A 23,261-nucleotide genomic window follows, 5' to 3' on the forward strand; every position below is an offset into this window, starting at 1 on the left:
AGAGTTAAGGTCTTTCTTTAGCATTGAGTAGTAGTTGGAAAAAAATTTGACTGCTGTTTGTCAAACTTAAGATAATTATTCAGAATAAAATAAGACCCCAATTAAAATAAATAAATAAATAAATAATCTGTACTGGGCGCAATTAGATTTTCTAAATCAGATTACCTGAGTCTACTTTTTCTGAGGTTTTAATTTCAGCCAGACAGGTAAGTGCTTTACTGCTACTTAGCTTAAACTGGCAGACAAGCCTGGATGTTCTGCTGCTGTGATCACAGTGTTTTTATCTCTTGCCCGGGGTGCTGTGTTGGGATTAAAGGTGCAGCACTGGTTTTGCTTCTACACAAATTATGGAAGCTTCATTGTTGACAATGAAATTGTCTGTCCTGTCCACCTGGCTGCTAAAGAGGACCGAGTCCCTAGACTGACAGAGAAGTTCATACCTGTCTTGAAACAGAAAAGAGCTGTTCCTTTAATACCAACCAGAAAAACATAATCCTTTGGTTAATGGGATCACAGGCTGCTGATAAGTCCAAACAGACAGAATTCCCCACCGTCTGCTGTTAAAAGAATGCCATTGAAAGGGCTGTGTCTGTGCTGTGCCGTGATATAAATCTCACCTGAACCTTCTCATAAAACAGCCTTAGTTACAGTGTCACTCTAGAATAAAATAATCCTTGAGAACTAATTTAACGGTAAGCTCTGCGGTTGTCATTGTAGCAACACTCCAATAAATACATATACGTGATCCGCCTTGTCATTTCTACTTAATAGACTGTAACATCGTATATTGCAATTTTCTCCATGAATAACCCTTTGTCTGTCTGTAGGCTGTCTAAGGCCGCAGATTTGGATCACCACTGGGTGGCCAAGGCCTGGTTAAGTGACGTGGGATTGCCTCAGTACTCCCAGGCTTTCCACACTCACCTGGTGGACGGGCGGATGCTGAACTCCCTGACCCGCCGTGACCTAGAACGTCACCTCAACATCACCAAGAAGTTCCATCAGGTCAGCCTGTTGCTGGGCATCGAACTGCTGCAGTCGCTCGACTTCAACAAGGAGGTGAGCAAGAAAAAGAGCTTCGGGGATGAATCTGCTTGAATGTGCACAAAACAAGTGATGGAAGCTATCAACTGGGTAAAATGTGTTTCACGAAATAATGTCCCAGGTGCTGCAGGCTCGCCGGATACAGTGTGAGCACGAGAATGAGGATCCGCTGGTATGGACGTCTCATCGCGTCATGAAATGGATCAAAGATATTGACCTCAAGGTGACACAGCACAAAAAAAGACAGTATTCTCAAGTCTAAATGGTCAGAAAGAGTCAAGCAAACCCACTTGGGAAATAATTTAAAATAAATAATTTGGACCAAACCAATGGCCAAAAGGTAAAGAAGTTCAAAGGAAAGTGCACAAAACAATTACTTATCAAAATGAAATGAATGAAGACAACATATTCTGAATCCAAATGCAATTTAGTCAAGAGCCTTAGAAAAATATCTTCTAGACAGCTTAATAAAGAGCTGATAGGATTTTAATTATGTGCTTATATGTCCAGGTAAATCTGGCACTCATCTTTTCTCAGAATAGACTTCAATGAGAGAAGGCACAGAGCAAAAAGAAGTGGATCAAGGGTTGAACCCTGAGGAACTCCGCCACGAAAAAGGGTTTGAGATGAACAGACAGTTTCTGTAATCAACACTGAAACTTCTGTCACTGGTGTATGAGTAAAACCAGCTCTGCACCTTTAAATCTAACACTGTACCCCAAGCAAGAGATGAGAACACTGTGGTCAACAGCAGCAAATGCAGCTGTTGAATCTAAAAGGATATTACCAAAAAGATGTTGTTTTTTGTTTGGTACATTTCCTGTACGTTTTCTCTTCAACAGTCTATGATAGGAGATAATGAGACCATAAAACTGATTGAGGGAAGGAAGCAGTGATGGTAAACACTCAAAGTAGATCTTCTTTGTTGAAGTGAAAATTCTTTCGTCATAGGGTTAGATAAACTAGGGTAGTTCTTTTTCATAGGGAGATAAGGAGCAGACTGAAAACGGCCTTTGTTACCATACCTTAAATAGCCACGGCACCTGTCAGATCACATCCTCCTTGTTGTTGCTGCTGGACAAGCATTTCCTGTGACACTGATTACAGTCACAGATAAGGATGTCTAATCTGGCATTGTATGGGTTTATATTTAAGTTTATATTTATCCTGAATAATACTGACTTCACTTTACATTGAGGTAAATCAATGGAAGGACTTTTTCCATACATCAATGAACAAAGGAGTAAATAAAAAAAAAATTAAGAGTCTGTTAAGTTTTGTTTTTTTATGTTTATTACCAGGAATACGCCGACAGCCTCCTCAGTAGTGGAGTTCATGGAGCTGTTATGATGCTTGACCCGTCTTTCAACACTGACTCAATGGCGACAGCACTGGGAATTCCCAGCAACAAACACATGGTCCGGCGACATCTTGATGAGGAGATGATGGCACTGATCGGCTCAGCCAGGTTGGCCGCAAATGTTCATGTCCAGCATGTGCAGGCTGCAGAAAAAATGAACAACGTTAGAGTTACAGAGAACACGACACATCGTGCCTTGACTGGTGATCTAAAAATATCAAGAATATATTAAACCAGTCAAAAAGAAATATTCGTTTAACCAAATATTACCCGTGGGTAGTTTTACCCACCCAGCTGCAAGCTAAGAAACATTACTATGACCTCCAATGCAAATTTTCTATTCATTTGTAAATGCTTCACAAAGGTGAATTATGCCCTCTCCAAATGCTACTTGTATTAACCTTCTTTCTTTTCCTGCTTCCCTGTAGAGCAAATACACAGCAAAGTTATGATCTTTCAGGTGCGATAACTCCACCATCGCTGCTTCGACAGAACTCTCTGACCAGACCTCCCAGCTCTAACGCCCGGCACACAGATGACGAGGGTTCTTTACGAAGGAGGGCTGTGAAGGTACATCTATCTCAGAAACAAGAGTTTCTCTCAATTTCAACCTTTGTTGCGTAGCTCACGTCTTTGAGTTAACTGCAGATATTACTGTAGCAACAAATAGAATGTAAATCTACCAAAATATATGTCTCTGTATGTATTTGCGGTGATGAGGTTTTAATGTTTCAGCCTCCAATAGGGCTCAGCCCCAAAAAGCGCGGTGGGCGGGACCTGAGTTGCCATAGCAGTTTTGGCTCCTTACCACAGGAAGTTCGAGATCACACTCCCTCCAGATCCGAAGGAAGCCCAATCCGAGGATACTCGAGCATCGAGATCACAAACGTGTGATGGCAATAGGACTGGAAATGCAGTGAATACTCTGGACAGATTGCACTTTGAATAAAATATGTTTGTTTTTTCTTTTTTAAGTTTCTTGACTTAAGTAAATTGTGCACAAGCAGCTATTTGCTGGTTTGGACTGTCATTTCTTTTTGCTCTTATGTCAAAGAACTAACAGACTTATTTTTCTATTATGTGTATTAATGTTTCTTGGTGGTTTGTTTATGTTGACCAACACTGACAGTCAAACTGATTATTCTACCCAAAGAATTGACTCTTTGTATTATACAGACTACTTAAAGATTAAAAAATGAAAAAAGATTACGGTGTTAAATACTCTTGTTTCATCTCGTTCTCTTCATTGTGACACCTTCTTAATGTGGTCTACAGTTGAGAAAAATCTAAATAAAATTTGTAAGTTTTTATGTGTATTTTTTTTTTTTTTTATGTACAATTACACCATTGTGTCTGAAGAAATGTAGCACCTCCTTTGGAGATCTATACTGTGCAGTAAACTTTACAATGCCAACAAAAGATGTGTGCTGTGATAAAATGAAATGAAAGTTTTGAAAATGAAAGGATAAAGAATGCTTGTGATAAAATAAAGATCATAATTCAAACACATCTGGACCAGTGAAAGTAATTTTTCAAATAATACAAAAAAAAAAGCCAATCTCAAAGACGCAGTGAGATGAAACTACATTTCTCTTGCAATGTTATTGATGAAGTAATATTGTCCTTCAGATGAAGGGAGATTAAACAGGATGGGACCATCATCTGTTATTGTTTGACAACCAAGAAGCAGGAGGAGTTAAAGAAATCAAAATTTTTGTTTAAGCTGAAGCTTTTGAATCTGTTGTCAATGAACAATTAAAAGAGTACTTGACCTTAAACACTATTTTATCTAGTTTTTTTATGTGGTACTACATCTTTGAAGATCTTTCAGATTCTAGGTCCCAACTTAATGATAAAGTGAGTAACTAATAGATGAGTTCCAGAGCACCCTGCAGCTACTTAACAGATCCCAGAGTGTAAAATGAGATGGTATTATTTCCACAAGTGTGAACATCTTAGAGGGTGCTATTCAATTGCCAGTTCTTGGATCACTGCTTTTTATAATCTATATTAATAACGTTACTCATATTTTCTCCAACGCTATTTTTTAAATCTGTGTGCTGATGATACATTTGTTTTTTTCTGGTAGCACACAAGAAGTGGTACTCCTCAAACTCAATACAACCTTCAGTACTGTTCAAAATTCACTTGGTAACTTATAACCTGCTTTGAATCCAGTCACATTCAATTTTTAGACTCAAGATCAAAGCTGACAAGTTGCATACCTATTACAATCTTGCTAGATTTTGGGTTTTCTCTTAGGCTAAATATCTTTGTATTGTAATTGACAAAAGTCTCATATTTAGACCAAACACTGGCCTTTATTTTGCAATAAATGTTGTTTCTGCAACCTTTCACCCATTTTGTTTTATGGGGAAGTTGTATGCATGTCTACATATTTCCTTTAGGAGACTGTATATGCTTGATTCAGTATGTCATGGTACTCTGAGTTTTAAAACAAGTCTCAAAGTGCCACTGTTTTGATATGAGAGGGTATATTACTCTCCTCTGTCCTCCAGAAGACTAAACCAAAACTATATCCTAATTCATAAAGCAATTATTAGAATTATAAATACATACCCACTCAGTTATATCAACCAAAACACTGCTTTGGCTCACAGAACATCTATCTTTCCAAAGTCCCATTGACCTGGCCTGGAATTAGTCACAGAATGTCTTAAATTTCCAAGAGCTGGTCTCTCTGAACACTTAAGTTTCTGAAGATCCTAGAAAGTAATACATTCTGATGCAGATGCTTCTAAAACTTGATTGTACTCTTTGTTGTATATTTTAATGTTTAAGTTTTTGTGCGTGAAACTGTCCCTGTGCTGCTGTTTTGGTCATGCGTCTCTTGTAATGTAGATTTTTAATCTCAATGAGGTTTAATGTTTTCTGGTGAAATAAAGGTGAAATGAAAAATCAATGTGACATCTTTCTCTGTGATGTCTGTCCACCAGCCTGCATCCAGTGTTTGCATTGTATTCAACTGTTGTACTGGCCAATGGGTGGTGGCATTCTTCGTTATTTCCACTGTTTCTTCAGGTTTTAGCACAGATATGCTATGAATATCAAAGAACTAACACACATTTCCTACAGCAAGAGAGGCCGCTGCAAATTGCATGTACAAATCAAGAAAAGCTCTGCAAGACAAAAGCAATTATTAAACATAAAATAAGGAGTAAAACAGTGCCATAAAGAATGTACATGGTTTGGTGCTCATACTCAGATGTGAGATGGAACTTCCAAACTTTTCCATCTGTACCTCCATTATTGCTCATCTGTGCTGTGGGATGAGTCATGGTTTATAACGTGTTGTTTTGTATGGTGCAACTTCTTCCTGTTACTCACGGTGACTCCACCTTTATCCCAGACAAGTTGGGTGGATACTATCCTCTTGGATATCAGTGGAAAGGAAGGAGGAAGCTCCAATGGTGAAGCAGTCAGTGAAGAAGCACAATTCCCGATCAAGCTTTACAACCCTATCAGTAAGTTCACGGCATTTGATGTGAATGAGTTTACAACCTCATAACAGATAGAAACCTAATGAAGATAACGGTTATTTTGTTTAACCGCCTTCTTGTGGATGTGATGTAATGATCCACTTGAACATATTTAGTTTAAAGGTAACTAAATGGGAAGCTTCTGCCGTTTAAATCAAGCTCGAATCCAAGTGTATTGTTTTCCTTCCCTGCCAGCAAATGTGATTACGAACGGACCGTGATGCAGCATCAATCCAGAGGAGCAGATTTAATCAGGACCCGTTCACAGTGGCTCTACACGTATTGCACCTTCCCCTATGTTCGTGTGCAGCGCAACAGAGTGAACCACGGTGATGCCTGAGAGGAAGAAAGCTTCCCCAGAGCCCAGAGTAACAAGGCAGCCTCATTGAAAAGGAACAATGCAACGACTTGGCAAGTGCTGGAAATGTTTTTGCCATTATGCTGCAATAGACTTGGACTGTTCCCCATTCGGGCAGGTTGATGCAGCTGTTGGCACTGGAAAGGTGAAGTGCAAAGCAAAGCGGAGCATATTTTGAAGAAGTCAGCTTGAAAACACAGACGCACATCAAAAACATATGATGAAAGATAAATCATGTCATGTGACCGCCCGTGCCCAAAGCGCAATTGAGGTATGACTATAGGTATGTGGTAAATTTACAAAGAGGAAGTAAAAGCCAAGTAATGATAAAACTTGGTTTACTGGATGTAGACGTACTAAATTATTCTGTGTTACTGACGTTTGACCTTGTTGATTGTTGTAAAAATGCACGAAGGAAAAGGTTAATTGCATTTTCCTAGAAATTTCATTTTGCAACAGTTCCCCAAACTGTTGCAAAACCCTGCTGACATTTGAAGATATTGTTGGTGTACTAAGCCCAGTTAACATTTTATTGTCACTACCTGAGAAACATTTTAGTGCCTTTGATGACCTAGTCTGATAGATAACAGAGGCATTATTTGTGATAGGATTGTTGCATCATTCTGTTCAGTAATGTGACAAAGTATGAGAAATTTCACCGCTGCTGTGTAACACATCTGCTAGACATTGGCTTGAAGATGCACACTCTCATTTTCAAGCTGAGATGTAAAATCATTCAGCCAAAAAAAAAAAAAAATTATATATAGAAAACTGCCTCACCCAGCTGTTGTTTTTCTGATTATGATGTTCCCAATATTCTCCTTGAACTTTAGCATTTATGGTCACTAAAACCTGTCAGAGGTGGTCATAAAAAATTTGTAAAACTCAATTTAACTGGCCAAATAAATCATTAGCAGGCAAAGCTTTAAAGGATTAGACCTAAAAAGATTTTGACCTACCAAAAGTTGCATGCAAACAGCTCTTTGTGATTGAAATACTGCACTGACTCACATTGTAATGAAAAACGTGGCTTGATCCATTAAGGAGATTTTTCTTCAGACAGATTTTTTTTTTTAGAGAAAATACTTTTTTTCCCCTCTTTTCCAAACCTGAATTCTAAAATTGCATCAAACATATTCCACATTTCTTTTGTCTGTATGTGGTTTACAGTCTCATCACACTATGCTGCGTGGTGCTCTGACAAAAGTCTCTTCAAATTGCACTTAAATCGAATTACTTAGACAAGTACCGATTACCAGCCATCATTTTAACCTAATAACACTTGTAGGCCTGACCTTTCAGGCTATTCTTAGGCATTTGGAGACAGTATGTCTTTTTTTATTATTATTGCTTGTCTCATCATTAACTATCATAAACACTGAATGTTAATTTTATTTTCCCGACACTCCTCAAGGTGGCTCTAAAGGGAAATTAGAACCTGAACCAGATGTAGGAGGAAGTATGCCTGTGGGCGAGAGCCAGTTTGGGTGACCAATCCAAACAAGTATCTTTTACAAATGATACAAATGATATCAAAGTTAGGTCCACATCAACTCTAAAGTTTTCAAACTATGTCCAAATGAAAATATGTTCTCTGAAACAATCTTTGTCCCTTTTCACAAATTCCTTACAACCAACGCATCGTTTCTATGGATCTTTGCATCTCAAGGGCTTGAATGTGGCACTGTAACTCAGGTACAGAAATACATAAAAAAAAAAAAAAAACAGAGTATCACACGTCTGGAGATGTAACCTCTACTTTGTTTGGGGTTGAATGTTAGATGGTGAAGTTATGATGGCATTGTTTTCAAGCAGTCAGTGTTGCCAGTACTAGGCCTAGAGTATTAATTTATTAATTAATTAATGTTGCGAAGTTTGTACTAATTTTCTTACTACCCATATGAGAACCAGCTACACCACCCAAGTTGGTTCTAAACCCACGTTTAGCCCAGGCCAGCTCACTAGTCATCACCTGACCTGAGCTAAATCCTACACATAATGGTTGTCTCACGAAACTTAAAAAAAAAACTACCACTTACGTTAGGAACATAGAAAATACCGTTTTTTCTAAAATATCATTTCATTAAAAAAAGAAAGCAATAGAAGTAAATGTGGGTGTGTTTTTAACACGTTGTAGGGTTGAAAAATGTCGTCATGCAAAAATATTAAGCTCCAAGCTACCTATGTGAAGTAAGCCAGAAGTGAACGGGTTAATCAAACTGGAAGTGCGCTGCGGCCGAAAGCCCCCTCCTTCCTGCTTCTAAATGTGCCCGGGCCCATCCTTCTCTGAGGAAAGTTCCTTATTCGTAAACGAAAACGGTCTGTTTACAATCAAACTCGTTAGAAATTAAACGTGAGCAGCATAGCGACTTATAGCTTTGTGAAAGAAAGAACGAACGAAGGAAAGAAAGAAACCGCAAGGAAGACCGGCAAACGATACAGAGGTGAGTGCGTTCACAGTGTACTCATTCGACGAAGCAGCTACCCGCGTATTAGTTTGTATCGCACAAATGAAAATAAAGGTAATGGCTGCATTTATGATGCATAGAAACCTGTTTAAAGTATAATTACAACCCTATGTTATGGAGGTCGAAACTACTTCCTCGAGTTGTTTAGTGAAGCGGCACTGTTGGTCACCTAGTGTTGGTTTAGTAACGATCAAAGAAACATCTGCTTGACATACTTTTTGGATAATAAAACGGTGTTTACTACGTGTTGGAGGCATCAAGCCTTGCTTCTGAATGCAGTTCTCTCAGTTATTTGGCACAGCCTTGACACATGATACCAGACATTCCTCTTGTGCTGGAGTGTTTTTCCCCCCAGGCCGTCAATATCTTACTGTGCTGTCTTGGTAAAGTGTAAGCTCTGTCCCATAAACTGTCCCATCCTCACACAAATTCCTTTGTACCTCTGGATTGCACAACATGTCTGTGTTGTTATTTTTCCTTGTAAAAAAAAAAAAAAAAGCTGAAAGGTGTATTTGTCCAGCTGTTCGTTAGGAGCTTTATCTTGGGTCATGCCCAAGGCTGGGGATATCCCCTTAATTTAAAGTCGAGTTACACCAAAATCCCCCTCGGTCTCAGCAGGCCCAGGCCTGTTTGTAGACAACACTAAATATAAAGTCCAACTTTATTTGTTTATCAAAAGATGGCCCACTGGCAAGAACACATGATAATTCTTAAGATACACGCTGATTAATTTCATACTGTTGCAAATAGAGGTAGGTGTTGTGGCAAAATATTAAAAACAAATCTAGGTGGAACCTTTTCATCTTTTTATTATGTTGCTTTTGATTTGATTATGTGACAAACACTATGTGGCTCCTAACGGTGATGTGGAAAGAAACAAATTGCATAGTGTATGTTAACAAATGATTACCAAAACCTGTGGCGACTGACTTGTTAGAGAATATTAACATAAATGGCCTCATACAGATAACGTTTAAATTATGGAGAAGAGCAAAGCAAGTTTAGGATCTAAAAGAAAATCTAGTAGTTTGAACACTTCTCAGTTCATCATCTAAAATGGATGTAAAAGGTACCAAGACACAGCGAGGAAACATTAATCAGAGAAGCAGCCAGGATACCCACAATGACTCCAGAGGAGATTCAGATGTTTGAATCTATTTATAACACAACGTTAGTCAATTAAAGTTTGCCTCATTCTATGTAGGTCACACAGCAAATATGTGGAAATTGGTGTTCGTGTCAGATGACGGAGACAGAAATAAAAGTTGGCCCACATACAAAATGTTATTTGCAATGTAATACAGAAAAATCACCATCAGTACAGAGTTCCACAACGCCAAAGCTGATGGCAAGTCGGAAGGAAAAGCATGGGCTAAAAATCAAAGTGTCAACATGTACAAAAAAGTTATAGTGGTTTGAATTAGGGATGTCCTGACTATTTCTCTTTTTTTCTCTCATTGCCTCCAAGTCCATTGATTTTGCGCATCAGCCGACACCAAGACCAGATCCGATATGCCATGTGTAACTTGCATAGTTGTTAATGAGTGATCCAGGCAGGAATATCAACACTGGCACGGTCAAAGTGATTTAAAAAAAAAAAAAACATTTAAAACTACAAATTAATTAAATAATTGAATACATTTAATTTAATAATGTAAATACTTTTCCTGAACATACACTATGTAAATATATATTTTTTATAACATCAAATTTAATGAAACCAGAGGCACACAGTGGAGAAGATGAATCAGTGACTGAGGCCGTGTGAATGAAATGCAGGGATTTATTTTGTTGTGACAGTTTAGGTTTAAAAAAAAAAAAAAACATTAGGCAACATGAAAAACTATACTTGCATAATATTTACTGTAATCCAGATCGGGATCACCGGCAGCTTTGCACATGCATGAGTCCTTTGCAATGTGGGACTGGAGCGAGTCTCCTCTCTGCTCCACTGCAGGCTGCCGCATGACGAGCCTGCTGATAGTCAGACTGACCGCCTGCAACTGCTTCTGAAGCGGGAGAGACTCACAGCAGCTCTCACTGTAACTGCAGTACGATCTATGCCTTCCCGTTTTGTCCAATAAACCAAAGAAAGTTGCTATCGAGGTCTGAAAAGTCTTTAAATACATCGACACCACCGCTAAATTGGCAACAATGCTTCCATTTCAAGCTGATTACATGTTTTGCTAGCTGAGCTGCAAAGTGTTGCGCAAAGTGTTGCGCATGTGTCGTGCCGAGACATTAAAGTACCATCACATAACTGTGGATACTGTTATCATTCCCATTTAGTTTTAGAATAAATATACATATCTGATCCCTGGTCATGATGTGACACCCGATTCCAGTCGAGTCTTAAACTACCTGGTTGGGCCCGATTTCCAATCATGCTATCAGATCAAGACAGTCTTGGTTTGATACTTTTGTAAGAATCTGTAATTTTTCTTTTTCTTTTTAATAAAATCATATTCAAGACTTGGATAGAGCATTTAATGCAATAAATACTTCTCAACAGACATTAGGTTCATATTGCCCACCCCTTCAATTCCAGGTAAATCACGTCTTCATGTAACGAGGTTATTTTTTTTTTAAATAGAAATGATTAGCTATGTGATCGTTACCATGTCCATCATATGTTGCCGAGTACACACATCTGACATGCTTACTGCATTTCAGAGAACCATTCTTCTCGGTATGAACGCTAATAAATGCTTCCAGTAATATGCAGCCTCATAAATTCACGATATACACTTATCAGCCACTAGTTTTGATTTAGTGGCTGATAAGCCACTAAACCTGTGGAGTACACGACTACGTAATATGTCTTGAGGCGTTAGGTTTACAGCGGCCACTACCCGTTTTATTAGCGTTGGTAGCTCTAACTGTGACACAGGTGACTTTGAAAGGTGAGGCTGCTGTAAATATTTTACCACGCGGCGCACCTATGACTCAGGGAAAGGCTTGGATTTATTTTACTACAGTGAATTTTATGTTCCTTCAGTTCTCTGAAAAGCTGAACTGTGACACCTTTTTAAGCAGTGGAGGAGTTTGAGCTGAGACTATAGAGAGAGAGCAATCAAACTTCAGTCGCCACCTGAGAGACGCAAGCATTAGTCGTTCTCATCACTGTAAGCCTTTCTGTAATATTAAAGGGGAAAATAAGCATTTTTTTTATATGCATTTATATTCCTTTTTCTTTTTTCTTAGACTTCCCAGTTTGTTCTCCTGCTAACATCCCTTTCTCTCCGCAGTGTTTTGACTTCACTGGATCTGATCTGACTGAAGCGTTGACATTCAAACAAAATGCGATCCACTGTGGACGGCCCCCCTGGAGTAGTAGTGACGACCGTCAGCAGCAGCAGCGGCAACAACAATAACAACAACAACACTAACCAGATGAGCAACAGAGAAAACAATGGAAACTCAGGCTCACAGTACGCTCTGTGTGCTTTGGGAGTCGGCCTCGTCGCCCTCGGAGTAGTGATGATTGTGTGGAGCGTGGTGCCCGCGAACACCGGCTTTAATAACAGCAGCAGCAGTTCAGGGGGGGATGATGGAATCGATGGCAAGAGAAATAAAGCGTCCTCTGTGGCCTTTGTGCTGGCTGGCTCCGGGGTGGCTATGCTGCTGCTGTCTCTGTGTCTGGGAATGAGGAACAAGCAGCGGGAGCGGCTGAGACGCCAGGAGGTCCAAAACCAGAGAGAAGCGGCGAGGGAGCAGGAGGAGAGAGAAACGTGAGTTTACTCTGCTCGCGACTTGACCTCATTTTGTTGCTTTTAGGTTGACAAGCACCGGATGTTAGATTTAAGTCTGTTTAGAGAACAGAAAGTCGTCTTATGGGAAAGATTCTCTGAATTTTTCTTTTTTTTCTCTCTCTCTCTCTCTCTCTCTTAAATTTTTACTTAATAGCTGACTTATGGAGAGAGGTTGTGGACATCATAAAATGATAAAGAATGAAAATGGTCGAGAAAATGTAGGTTAAATGTAACCAGTATCATTTGCACAGTTTTTAGCAGTGGTGTCACAATTAAATATTTTCTTGATATAGTACAGCCTTAGTGAGACGAATGATTCATGACAGTGAAAACAAACGTCTTGTATGACAATTTGAGAGTTATATTGCTTTATCAAAGATTTTATTTATATTAATTCTGTTCAAAAATAAAACTCATTATGTAGTCATATTAATGACAAACTGAATTTATTTATTTATATGATTATTATGACAGAAATGTGCTTTGGCTTGGGAAAGGCTGCTCACTCCTTACCCAATGAAAAGCGACTGTTTGTCTAGTAGATTGTCACTGACGATCTGTAAGTCAGTGACATATTAACGCTAAAGATGCCAGCTTTTCAGAACTCTGTAAGCAAACATATTAATTAAAAGTTTAAGTGGAAGGAAAAAGGAAAGGGTGGTTGGGGAAAAAAGGGAAAACCACAGGATTGTGACGCTAAGCCCACTCCTGTACAAGAGACGACATTGGAAGTGTCTTACCTGAGTTGGTTAAGAAAAGGACTGGTGTGTTTGTTATAAGAAACGTTTAGTTTTAAGACTCCCAGCAAGTCATTGCATGAGTTAAAAATGTTTTGGCAATTTCTGTGTGTTTCTACTCCACTGGATTTGGCCAAGACATTTTTAATCAAGTGTTTTTATCCCATTAAAATTCCATGACAGCCTTCTGTCATTACTTGAAAATATTTACGTTTCTGATATCAGTGAAGTTTCAGGAAGCTGATGCACATTCAGCTTTTTGATGCACATTTAATTTGTGAGTCTGCTGAATCTGATTATGTGACATCATAACAAATTAGAACATGGTGGATTGTGGGAAAGAGGTTTCAACCGGAAACCTGTCATGAACGGCGCCATTTTCCCTCTTTATCATTTTGTAGCTTTTTACGTTTGGTTTAGGTTAGGTTGTACTTTGTCAAAAATACCTGAATTCAGAATTTGAGAAAATACTAACGTACAAAAAAAAAAAAAAAAAAAGAGTTACACAATGGTTTTAAAAAAAATGAGTCCAAAAGTCGTTATTTATACCACTTTTGTCCTCAAAAGTGGTATGAATAACGACTTTTAGTTGCACATTCATAAATTTACGAATGCGCACAGTTAAGCTGGAAAGTATTCATACCTTCTGCAAATTTAGATTTGAATAATTTGCATTCACTTTATTTGTGACAAGAAACAAGACATTTTTAAAAGATAATAATAAAACACTACACAAGGAGTAAAAATAAAAGAAATATAAATATATGCCATGTCAAAAAGTGATTTATCCCCTTCTCAGTAATTCATGAAAACAATCTGTGTTATTACAGCAATCTAACTCAAAATTACCGACAAACTTTTTTGTGTGTTTCCACTGGTATTTTCATAATTTATATGTGCTGATGAACACAAAGTATTTTGGGTTGGAACACATCCAGACTGTCAACCTAACCTTTGGCTCCTTCCACAGATTTTCTTATTTGTTGTCAGAAGAAACATAATAAATCAACCTACACCTGCCAGGGATATGAATAGTTCTTGGTTTAACTGCATAAAAAAAATTGGGTTGGAAATTTGACAAATAGGTGATTTTTTTTTTTTCCCCCAGAGCCGTTTGTGGTTCACTTTAATTTATGTATTTTCATCTCTGCAGGGCTGAGGAGCGGGCCCAGCGCTACGCAGTACCAAGCTACGAGGAGGCGGTCAGCAGCGGGCAGTACCCTGTCCGTCAGAGCAACCTTCGTCCAAGCGTCTCCCAGCTGCCGTCCTATGACGACCTCGTCCAGGTCGACGGCATCCAGTATGAAAACGAGGTCGCCGACGTCAACTCCACCATTCCACAACCTGCCCCGGCTTGTAGCTCTCCCAGCGCTACTATTTCTACATCAACCCATAGACCGGGGAAAAGCAGCCGGCATTTCCTCCCCATCAAAATCCGAAGGATTAAGTCGGAAAAGCTTCCCATGAAAAACACGGGGAGCTCTCAGCCGGCAGCTGGAATCAGTATTGAACCGCTCACCCCTCCGCCACAATATGAAGATAAGGTTCCTCCACTTTAAGGTCAAGCTGCTGTTTACAGCTATTGACTGAAGTTCCTAGAATCTTCCATGGCCAACCTTTGTGGATATGGATGTGCTTTGTTCAGCCAAGAACTGAAGGAGGCTTCTTGCTTTCAGCTGAAGAATGTTATATTTTCACATTTGTCGTTGTGGCTCCTGACTATAAAGTGCTGTTTTTTTTTTTTTGTTTTTGTTTTTTTACGGACCTTACTTTATCACTCTGTTAAGTGACAAAGTTTTGTCAAACTGTGGCATATCAGATTTCAGCTTCAGAAACCACCTTGACTTTGTACTGATTTTACAGGTGAATTGGTAGTGGAGCTCATGAGATGTTAGAGAGAGGCTGCTTTTAGGATTTTTCTATGAAAAAATGGATCCATGCACTCATTTTGTGAGCTCTTTTATGCCACTTTTAAAGACCCATTTATTGCTGTCAGTACTAAACCAAACATGGACCCTAACATTGCTAAAGCCGTGCTATCACGTTACCTGGAAGCCTTTGAAGATGTCAACAAAAGTAGCAAGTCATACCATTAGAGTTTTCTCTAAAAGGGGGGGAAAAAACACATTTTGATGACCACAAGCATTTGATTCTTAATAAGAGTGCAGATTTGACATCCTCTGAAACCCTGGCTGAGATCGCACCAGCTTATAACTTCGTTTTTCCCTTGATGGAAATTAATTTGCTCGCTTTGGAACTACCACTCTTTAAATAGTCCTTACAGATTCTTAGCACCTTGGTTAAAGATGGGTAAAAAGCTATAAATTATTATTTTTTTTTTTTTTACTGTGGTAATATAATCTCACAATAAATTCAAATCACTCTGGTTCTCTAACGGTGATCCTTAGGAATTTCTTTTTAACTTTATTACCATTCCCTTCACTTTGCTTGGTGGCAAGACAAACTTGGGTTTATGACAAGACCAACGGTTCCAATTATGTACACAGTTTTTATAACTGCTTGGACTGCAATCATGAGCAAGTTTAGGGGAGGTAGCAGTTTCTTAGTGTATGCAGGTCAACGTACATCTGTTGTTCTTGAAAGGCAAGTTTTTTGGTCTTCCCTACGTCGAAGAATGGATCAGAAAACTGGACCTTCGTGTCAAACATTACCGACTGATCAATCTTAGACAATGAACAAAGTTAATGTTGGGTATTAAAAGTGCTTCAGCTACATTTATTTGATAGAAATTTTTAGGGATTTCAAAACAATAATTTCCAGATTGAATCAGTATAGTGAAAATAATGACTGGATTTTTTTTTTATTTTTTTTTTTGACTCCGATAAAACAATTGTGATCAAAGCAGGGCTTTATATACATCTCTATATATGCCAGACTCTCTGGACTCGTATGTTTACATGTGTATTAAATAGATAAGGCAGAAGAAAGTAGATGTTGGATACTTTGGTGCAATCCAAGTTTCATTCACTAGTAAAGTGAGTCTTTTATAAAAGCAGAAGTTGCGAGGCAGCATTGATGTCTGAAACCTATTTGTACTCCCAGCTTGTGCAGTAACTTTGGTCTCGGTGGTAAAGTCGTGTTTGGTAACCAGTTAACAGACGTCACTTTAAAGGAGGAAATGAGTTCTCCGGGAAACCTCGATTTTTTTTTTTTTTCTTTTTTTTTTTTTTTTTACAAATATGTTAAGATCTGACTTTGAACGCATCAATGAAGTACCCTCCAGCTGTACGCACCGAAAGCATCTTTACTCCAAGAATTGACTTTCAAGGCTTTTTATTAAGAAATTGCGTGACTCCGTTGTTGTTTCAGAACAGTGCTGCTTCTGCTCTTGCACACAGCGTGATACTGAGAGATGTGATGTTTGCAGGAATTTGGTGAATAGTTGAAAGCCTGCGCTCAGTAGCCATGGCGAGATGTGAAAGCATGCAGTATAGTCTCTCCTTCTCAGGGCTTGTTTTTTTTTTTTTTTTTTCTTCAACTTACAAACAGAAAGACTCTTTGACTGTGCAGCTGCAACGCAATAACAGCAGCTGCTCACTGGCTTGCTGATCATCATTCCTTCAACCACAACTTGACCTGCAGGACTGTTTTCATTCTGAAAGTATGCAGGGAAAGAGATGAAAATAAAAATAGGTGGCTCTAGGCTCTCTCTCTATTTCAGGGATATAACTTGTGTTACAGCAGTATGCCGACCTGTCACTACGCTCTCCTTTCTTTTTTTTTTTTTTTTTTAATGTTAGAAATAAGCAGCGGATGCCAAAGTGACTCCTGAGTTATTCAAGTCAATGTTACTAATTTTGTGAAATTGCACACTTTAGCTTTTTCTCTTTTTGTTTTGCAGAAGAAAGAGCCCTTTACACTCGTGTTTCACAGTTGTTGTTTTGAAGGCTGAAACTGTTCTCATTAACTGGACCTCAGCAATGTACTTTTTTTTTTTTTTAGCAAAAAATATCAGTTTAGCAAAAAGATTAATTTTATACACAAGTTGTCAAATTGTTTTACATTAATTGTAAGTATTTGGTTGTAGGAGTCTCTTTTTTTTGTACAATAATGTGTTGTCATTGTCATTTAATGTTGTCTTTTTATGACTACAGTTTATATATTTTATATGTGCAGTAGAAAAAAAACAAGTCTTGTTTGTGTTTATACAAATGTATTTTTCCCCAGAAGTTTGAAAAGTCATTTATCTCATGAATATTTATAATAAATAAAGAGGAAGCATTTGTTTAATATCTGGGACTCTCCTGGTGTATTTTATTGATGTTTTTTTTCACCAAATTATGCAATAATCTCCTTTTATAAACTGTGGAGAAGTCAAATATAGCCACAAATGTGACCTGGTTTGGTGGTCATTTCTTGTACATTTAGAACATTACTATTTTTAATATTAAATTTTAATGTCCTTACATTTCACTAGGTGCATCTTTTACATTTGCTAGCTGTTCTTATCAGCAGCATCTTTAGTTGGTGTTCATTACCTGCAGAGGAAATAAAAGAGAAGACAAAAAAATTCCCAGATTTTTAATAAATGTTTTTTTTTTTTTTTTTATCAAAAGGTAATTGCAGAAATAAACAGCTACTCACTTGTTTAATCCACCAAACATACGAGCTGACTTGCGTAAAGACCGTGGGCTTCTGCAGAACATCACAACCCTCACCAGAACCAAAGCTCACGACGCCGTGGACGTCCCAGGAGCCGTCTGGGTTCGGGCAATTCAGAGGGCCACCAGAGTCTCCCTGCAGGTTAGCTAGTTGTTAGCTGGCAGTTAAAAAAAAGTGAGGCTAAATGTTACGCTTTTCCCCTTATTTTGAGTGAAAATAGGAAGAAAAAAACAAATTCCTAAAATCTGTGGGGGTTTTTTGTTGTTTTTTTTGTTTTTTTTTAGGAATACACGGATTGTTAAAGTCTAGTGCAATCTCACGTTACAGCCTGCGGCGATGCCATCTCCTCCAGCGCAGACCATTTTCTCAGTTGCCAGGACATTCCACCAGTCGGGCTGCGAGCAGACATCGTGGCCGACGACAGGCAGGAGAGCCTGCTGAAGGATGTCAGCTGCAGGACCGTTGGCTGTCTCAGGTGGAAAAAAAAAAAAAAAAAAAAAGTGCAAATTTTGACTTTGGATAAACAGCGTTAGGATTAAAGGATTTTTGTCTACGGTTCAAATAAATTTGAGCTGGTTAAAATGATCATTATACATGTAATATTAAAGCAGTTTTTCCTTACAATCTTTTCCAGTGGGAAATTGGTATATGTCAGTAGGCATAAAATGCTTCCGTAATCACATTGTATTCAGAGCCTTGCAGAAATATTAATATGGTTTAAAATTTTAACATTTAAAAATGTTAGAAATTTTTTTTTATTTTTATTTGAGTGCGTTTGGAATGGTTGTTCTTTCAGCTTAGATGTCTGAAAGTCCTCCCAAGTTAAAATGCGCGGTATTGACTGCTTTTCTGATTAATGCTGTCCTTTTCCTGCCTTTGAGTGGATCTCCATTGTGATGTTGCGGTGTTTCCAGATTATGGACATGTTTGTGACAATATTTTCACCGTAACCTTCTCCTTACCAACTGGGTGACTTCTGAAAGCAGCAGATTTTATTCAGAGGGAAGTGAATAAAGATGGGTGAAAGAAAAAAAAAAACAACAACTGCATAACAAGCTTTTTAATTTTCAGTTTGTGAAGAAATTCCGCCACACTGTTAAGTGCTACTTTTGTGGGTCTCTCCCATAAAGGTTTGTTGTTGTACTATGTGGCAAATGTGCAAGCTCAGCTAATGTAGGCAATGTACATCACCACTAGCTGACTGTTCGTAGTACTCATGCATAATTCAGGATAAACAGTCACCCAACCTTTCGTCCAACCTTTGGTTTAGCTAATAGTTAAGCTTTGTCTTATTTCTCTTTGAATCGCTCACTTGACAGACGCCCCCAGCCAGTGACAAAACAAGGGGTCCCATGTGGCAGGACGACGTCCCGCTCTGGAAGGCACGCAGGTGTGATTGTATCAGACAAAGCAACAGGGGAAGACAGCTTAATCAGAGCAATGTCATTCCTGCAAACAGAAAAAGAAAAAAAAAAAAAAAGCAAATCAATACCTTTATGTACAAGAGGTGAAAAGAAACTAGCCTCATCAGTTTTTTACAGTTTGGATCACCTATGAAATAGCATTCACTGTTAAGCGATACCTCACACTCTTCTACACAAAGAGAAGTGGCTTTAGAAAGCGCTGCGTTTACCGGCTGAGCAGGACGTTGTAGCCTTCATGAGTAATGATCTTGGTTGCACTGAGAGCGACTGAGCCTTCCTCAGTGGCCTTCAGGCTGTGCTTCCCCAGCTCCACTCTGTAGTCGTCGACTTCACTGTAAGAACAGCAACCAGCGAGGCTCAGGGATTCAGAGAGCGAAACAGATTGATTTGTGTGTGTAAATATGTGCTAAAAGGATGTTGGGTAGTATTAGGTGCTTCTATAATCTAATACTTTAACCTGTATTTATAATTGCTTTTAAGCTATTATTTGAATTCTCCACAAAAAAAAAAAAAGTTCAAACTTCTTTAGTTTTTTTCTTATCTTTTGGTTTATTATTATGACAAAATTCAGGCATCTTCAAGTTATTTACCTTTACAGGCTTCTGAGCTTCTGAGACACAAACAAAAAAGGTGTTTTGTTTTTTTTATGTTGGAACAAGATCAAATCTTTATCTAGTGCCATATTCAACAAAATGTAATATGAATTTCAATGATATGGGTTTGTCCAATTAAAAGTACCTTTTGAGAAATAACTTTAAAGCAGGTTTTAACGATGCTTTTCATTAAGCCGTGTTTCTTAAAATGTTTTTCTAATTGGTCTGACATAATATTCTAGTCGTAAATGTGTTTTCAGGAGCTGCAGGTTGAAAACCATCATCAGAAATAAAGGTTTGAAAACGCTCTGTCCGTAGCATACTGTGCTCCACATAGTGAATTAAATTACTGAAATCAATGTTCAATAAGCTAATCTACCAAAAATGACTTGACATCTAGTCATTGTTTTTAGCGTTGAACATCCAGACAAAAGGCTTGTGTTTTTCTGCTGTTATTTACAAGATTTCACGATTAGATCTACAACAAATGTAACGAATGTCATCTTGGATCAGTGTTCAAGGTTATCTCAGAATACAAAATTACAATATGTAACCGAGAAGGAATTTGTGCAAAAACCCAAAACATAACAGAAAGCAGAAAGGCAACAGAAAAATCTGTCATGTACTCAATTAAACTATGGTAGACACATTAAAAAGCATCACAAATAAATGAATAAAAAAAATCCGGTGATGCTTCTGGTTTTCAGGCTTCAGGCTGCAAATGATAAACTTTTGGTCTATGTGTTTGGTGCACAGTAGGAATAAAGAAATAGACACTGACGTGTCATAAAGCTTTCTCTCTCTACATTACATTACATTGGTCCTGACCGGAACTTACTTGATGCAGTGTGCAGCGGTCAGGACCCATTCTTGGGAGATTAGAGTGCCTCCACAGACGTGACTCCAGCGCCCTCTGCTGTTCGACTGGAGCGATACCTCAGAAATACCGGGAATAATATGAACAGATGCATTAAATCACTTTTTTTTTTATATAAAAAAAAAAAAAAGCACATAAATATAAGTCGGAATTTCAAGTTCTTCTTGACTAGCTAACATGGTAATGTGAGACCGTGCTGCTGCCGGGGGAATCAGAACACATGATACCTGCCAGGGCCAGCTGTGGGGTCTGACGTCCTCTCCTGCAACTACCCGGTTCAGAAGCGGGGGGAAGGTGGGGAATCCACATCCATACGCTGAATCGGAAACAACATTGATGCTATTTCCTACTCATATAATCTGATATACTTAGTGATATATATTTTTTAAATTTTTCACCACAAAAAGCAAATGCCATCAGTTTTAATGTATGTATCTAGTAAATATTTCAGGAGTATTCCCAAATAGTCGAGTTAATTAACAAATACAAGGCAGACAAAGCAAGAACAACAAGCTGACGTATTGAAACAGATTTAGTCTCTTACCACCCGCCACCACAACCGCAAGAACCAAGAGCCTTTTCATAGCTGATGACGCGTGTACAGTGTTACAGTTAAAACATAGTGATATATTTGCGCCGTCATAGACCGACGACCCCTGCTGACTAGTTCTGCTCCTGGTGTGGGAAACGTGCAGAATGTCAAACAGATGTTGGAGACCAAGAACACGGCAGATGGTTGGTGATAAAATGTTCCCATCACTTGTGAAGATGAGGTGTGTTTCGACTACTGAACACTATTTTATTTTATTTTTTTCCATTTTAGTTTTTTCTCGACCTGTTGCTAAATTAAAGTTGTACTGCACTTTCATGCTGGATTGAGCCATTTGCTGTAGGATCAATTTAAACGTAATCTATTGCTTTTTATATTAATGAAAAAATGTCATATTTTATTAAATTAAAAATGCATTCAGCAGCTTCTGTCCTCCTCTATCAACTGGCAATTGACTGTGAAAGAGACTGTAGTGAAAGGTGACATTGTTCAGACATATGTCACATGTTGAACCTTTTTCGTCAATTTACTTGCCATTTCAGCAGCTAGCAGAGTTGATCCAGTCCATGCAAGAGCTAATTTGAGTAAAGACTGTGGACTTCTTGTTGTACTCGCAAGTGAGCAGCCATCTGGTGATATAGGAGGTTTCATTAGAGGTGAGGGTGAAGCCAGCAGAAGGCAATGCCATTACTGCAGATGACACACACTGGTTTTTAGCACCGTTTACCCAGTGCTTTCAGTATGTCTGCATGCTTACTTACTTACCGAAGAGTTAAAGGGTCCCATTCCTCATGCATAACAATGCTAGCCCTCCCCATGAACGCAGAGCCAGACTCTATCTGGTTCAGGCTATGCTTTCCCAGAGCCACTCTCCACTCCATGTGTTCACTACAAGTTGGTCCATCAGAAGCAACAGAAATCCAATTAAATCCCTTTTATCTAAGCATTATTAGTAGCGGCACAGTTAGTTTGTGGACATGGCCCTCTCTAAGTTGTGTTTTTTTTTTTTTTCTTACATGATGCGGTGCGCAGCAGTCAGGATCCACTGTGCAGAGACCACTTTCTATTCAAAGTATACATCTTAATTATTTTTTTTAAGTTTTCTGTTTTTAGTTAAAAATTTATGATTTAATATTTGCCTTTCTGCTTTGTTGGCACTATAAACTTGCCTCTGTTCTCTGACACGCTCAGTCGCAAATATTCCTTTAGCATTATTTCAAGTCATTTAGGTACATTCTGCTTTGCTGAGTGACATTTTGCGCTTTCATTTCACCTGTCAGAACCAGCTGTGGGCCCTGACATCCACTCCATTAACCATTCGGCTCGCTGAAGGGGTTAAAGCCAAGACAGAAAGAAAACATTTAAACTGCACACGCAAAACACACAGCATTTAGTATGCGAGGAGAGAAAGGTTGAATATATTGTGTGCTGCTTACTGCCGAGCAAGCACCACAGACCTCATTCTGGCTGTATCTCCACAGTTTGGAGTTGAAATGTCAGACTTATTTTTTGCCCATTACGATCTTATGTAACCTAGGAAACGTGTTCTCCGTTTTTCCATTTGTGCACTTTGCAATTTGATGGAGTCTCAATAGGTGGGTGTCAAAAAAAAGAACCTGCACGCGGACAGATGTAAGCAAGTTAGCGATTTCTGAACGCGTCAGCAGGGATTAAAGCGCTAAGTGACCTTAGTGTTCAGTAAAAATTTAATTTAAATAAATGATGCATTTTTTATTATTATTTTATTTTTTTTTTTTTTGCATTTTAAACATGCAGTAAAAACACTTTTAAAAATTAAAACATCATCTTAACATCCACATCTTTCTCAAACCACAACTCGTGTCAACTGCCTGGTTCTCATTCAGGGACAGCAGAGATGGAAAGATGCCTCCATTCTTATCTCAATGACTATGCTGCTTCTTTCAACTAGGTTTTCTTCACCATGTTAAGGAAAAACTGACTCAACATGCCTGAG

The 23,261-nt window shown here is 38.5% G+C and overlaps 3 protein-coding genes across 3 annotated transcripts in view; 2 read left to right on the forward strand and 1 right to left on the reverse strand.

The window, feature by feature from the left end:
- The window catches only part of kazna (kazrin, periplakin interacting protein a), a 168,873-nt gene extending 164,960 nt beyond the window's left edge, over positions 1–3,913 (forward strand). Inside the window, exons 14-18 of the mRNA XM_088007410.1 lie at positions 828–1,059; positions 1,166–1,267; positions 2,346–2,512; positions 2,833–2,974; positions 3,140–3,913. Coding sequence (XP_087863536.1) covers positions 828–1,059; positions 1,166–1,267; positions 2,346–2,512; positions 2,833–2,974; positions 3,140–3,298 — 802 coding nt within the window. The 3' untranslated portion in view covers positions 3,299–3,913. The remainder of the gene's footprint in view (positions 1–827; positions 1,060–1,165; positions 1,268–2,345; positions 2,513–2,832; positions 2,975–3,139) is intronic.
- A 2,720-nt stretch (positions 3,914–6,633) lies between these two features.
- tmem51a (transmembrane protein 51a) lies at positions 6,634–17,472 on the forward strand. The gene is made up of 3 exons (XM_015011189.2): positions 6,634–8,706; positions 11,979–12,461; positions 14,373–17,472. The coding sequence occupies exons 2-3, from the start codon at positions 12,031–12,033 to the stop codon at positions 14,776–14,778; spliced, it is 837 nt and encodes a 278-aa protein (XP_014866675.2). The 5' UTR covers positions 6,634–8,706; positions 11,979–12,030; the 3' UTR covers positions 14,779–17,472.
- Positions 17,462–22,845, reverse strand: LOC106932464 (chymotrypsin-like elastase family member 2A). The gene is made up of 8 exons (XM_088007411.1): positions 21,281–22,845; positions 20,964–21,052; positions 20,698–20,795; positions 19,476–19,598; positions 19,155–19,291; positions 18,163–18,308; positions 17,825–17,977; positions 17,462–17,718 (listed from the first exon to the last, which is right to left on the reverse strand). The coding sequence occupies exons 1-8, from the start codon at positions 21,318–21,320 to the stop codon at positions 17,701–17,703; spliced, it is 804 nt and encodes a 267-aa protein (XP_087863537.1). The 5' UTR covers positions 21,321–22,845; the 3' UTR covers positions 17,462–17,700.
- Positions 22,846–23,261: the final 416 nt, after the last annotated feature.

Source organism: Poecilia mexicana, unplaced genomic scaffold, assembly GCF_051168715.1.
Source record: "Poecilia mexicana isolate PSO_F unplaced genomic scaffold, ASM5116871v1 scaffold_7, whole genome shotgun sequence".
Lineage (NCBI taxonomy): Eukaryota > Metazoa > Chordata > Actinopteri > Cyprinodontiformes > Poeciliidae > Poecilia > Poecilia mexicana.

Excerpts from the sequence above, each read along its gene's own strand:
- tmem51a (XM_015011189.2), top strand. The coding sequence starts at position 12,031 with ATGCGATCCACTGTGGACGGCCCCCCTGGAGTAGTAGTGACGACCGTC. Across the intron at positions 12,462-14,372 it reads GAGCAGGAGGAGAGAGAAAC|GGCTGAGGAGCGGGCCCAGC; the intron begins GTGAGTTTACTC and ends TCATCTCTGCAG.
- LOC106932464 (XM_088007411.1), bottom strand. The coding sequence starts at position 21,320 with ATGAAAAGGCTCTTGGTTCTTGCGGTTGTGGTGGCGGGTG. Across the intron at positions 19,292-19,475 it reads TACAACGTCCTGCTCAGCCG|GAATGACATTGCTCTGATTA; the intron begins GTAAACGCAGCG and ends TTCTGTTTGCAG. Across the intron at positions 18,309-19,154 it reads TGGCTGGGGGCGTCTGTCAA|CCAACGGTCCTGCAGCTGAC; the intron begins GTGAGCGATTCA and ends CACCTGAGACAG.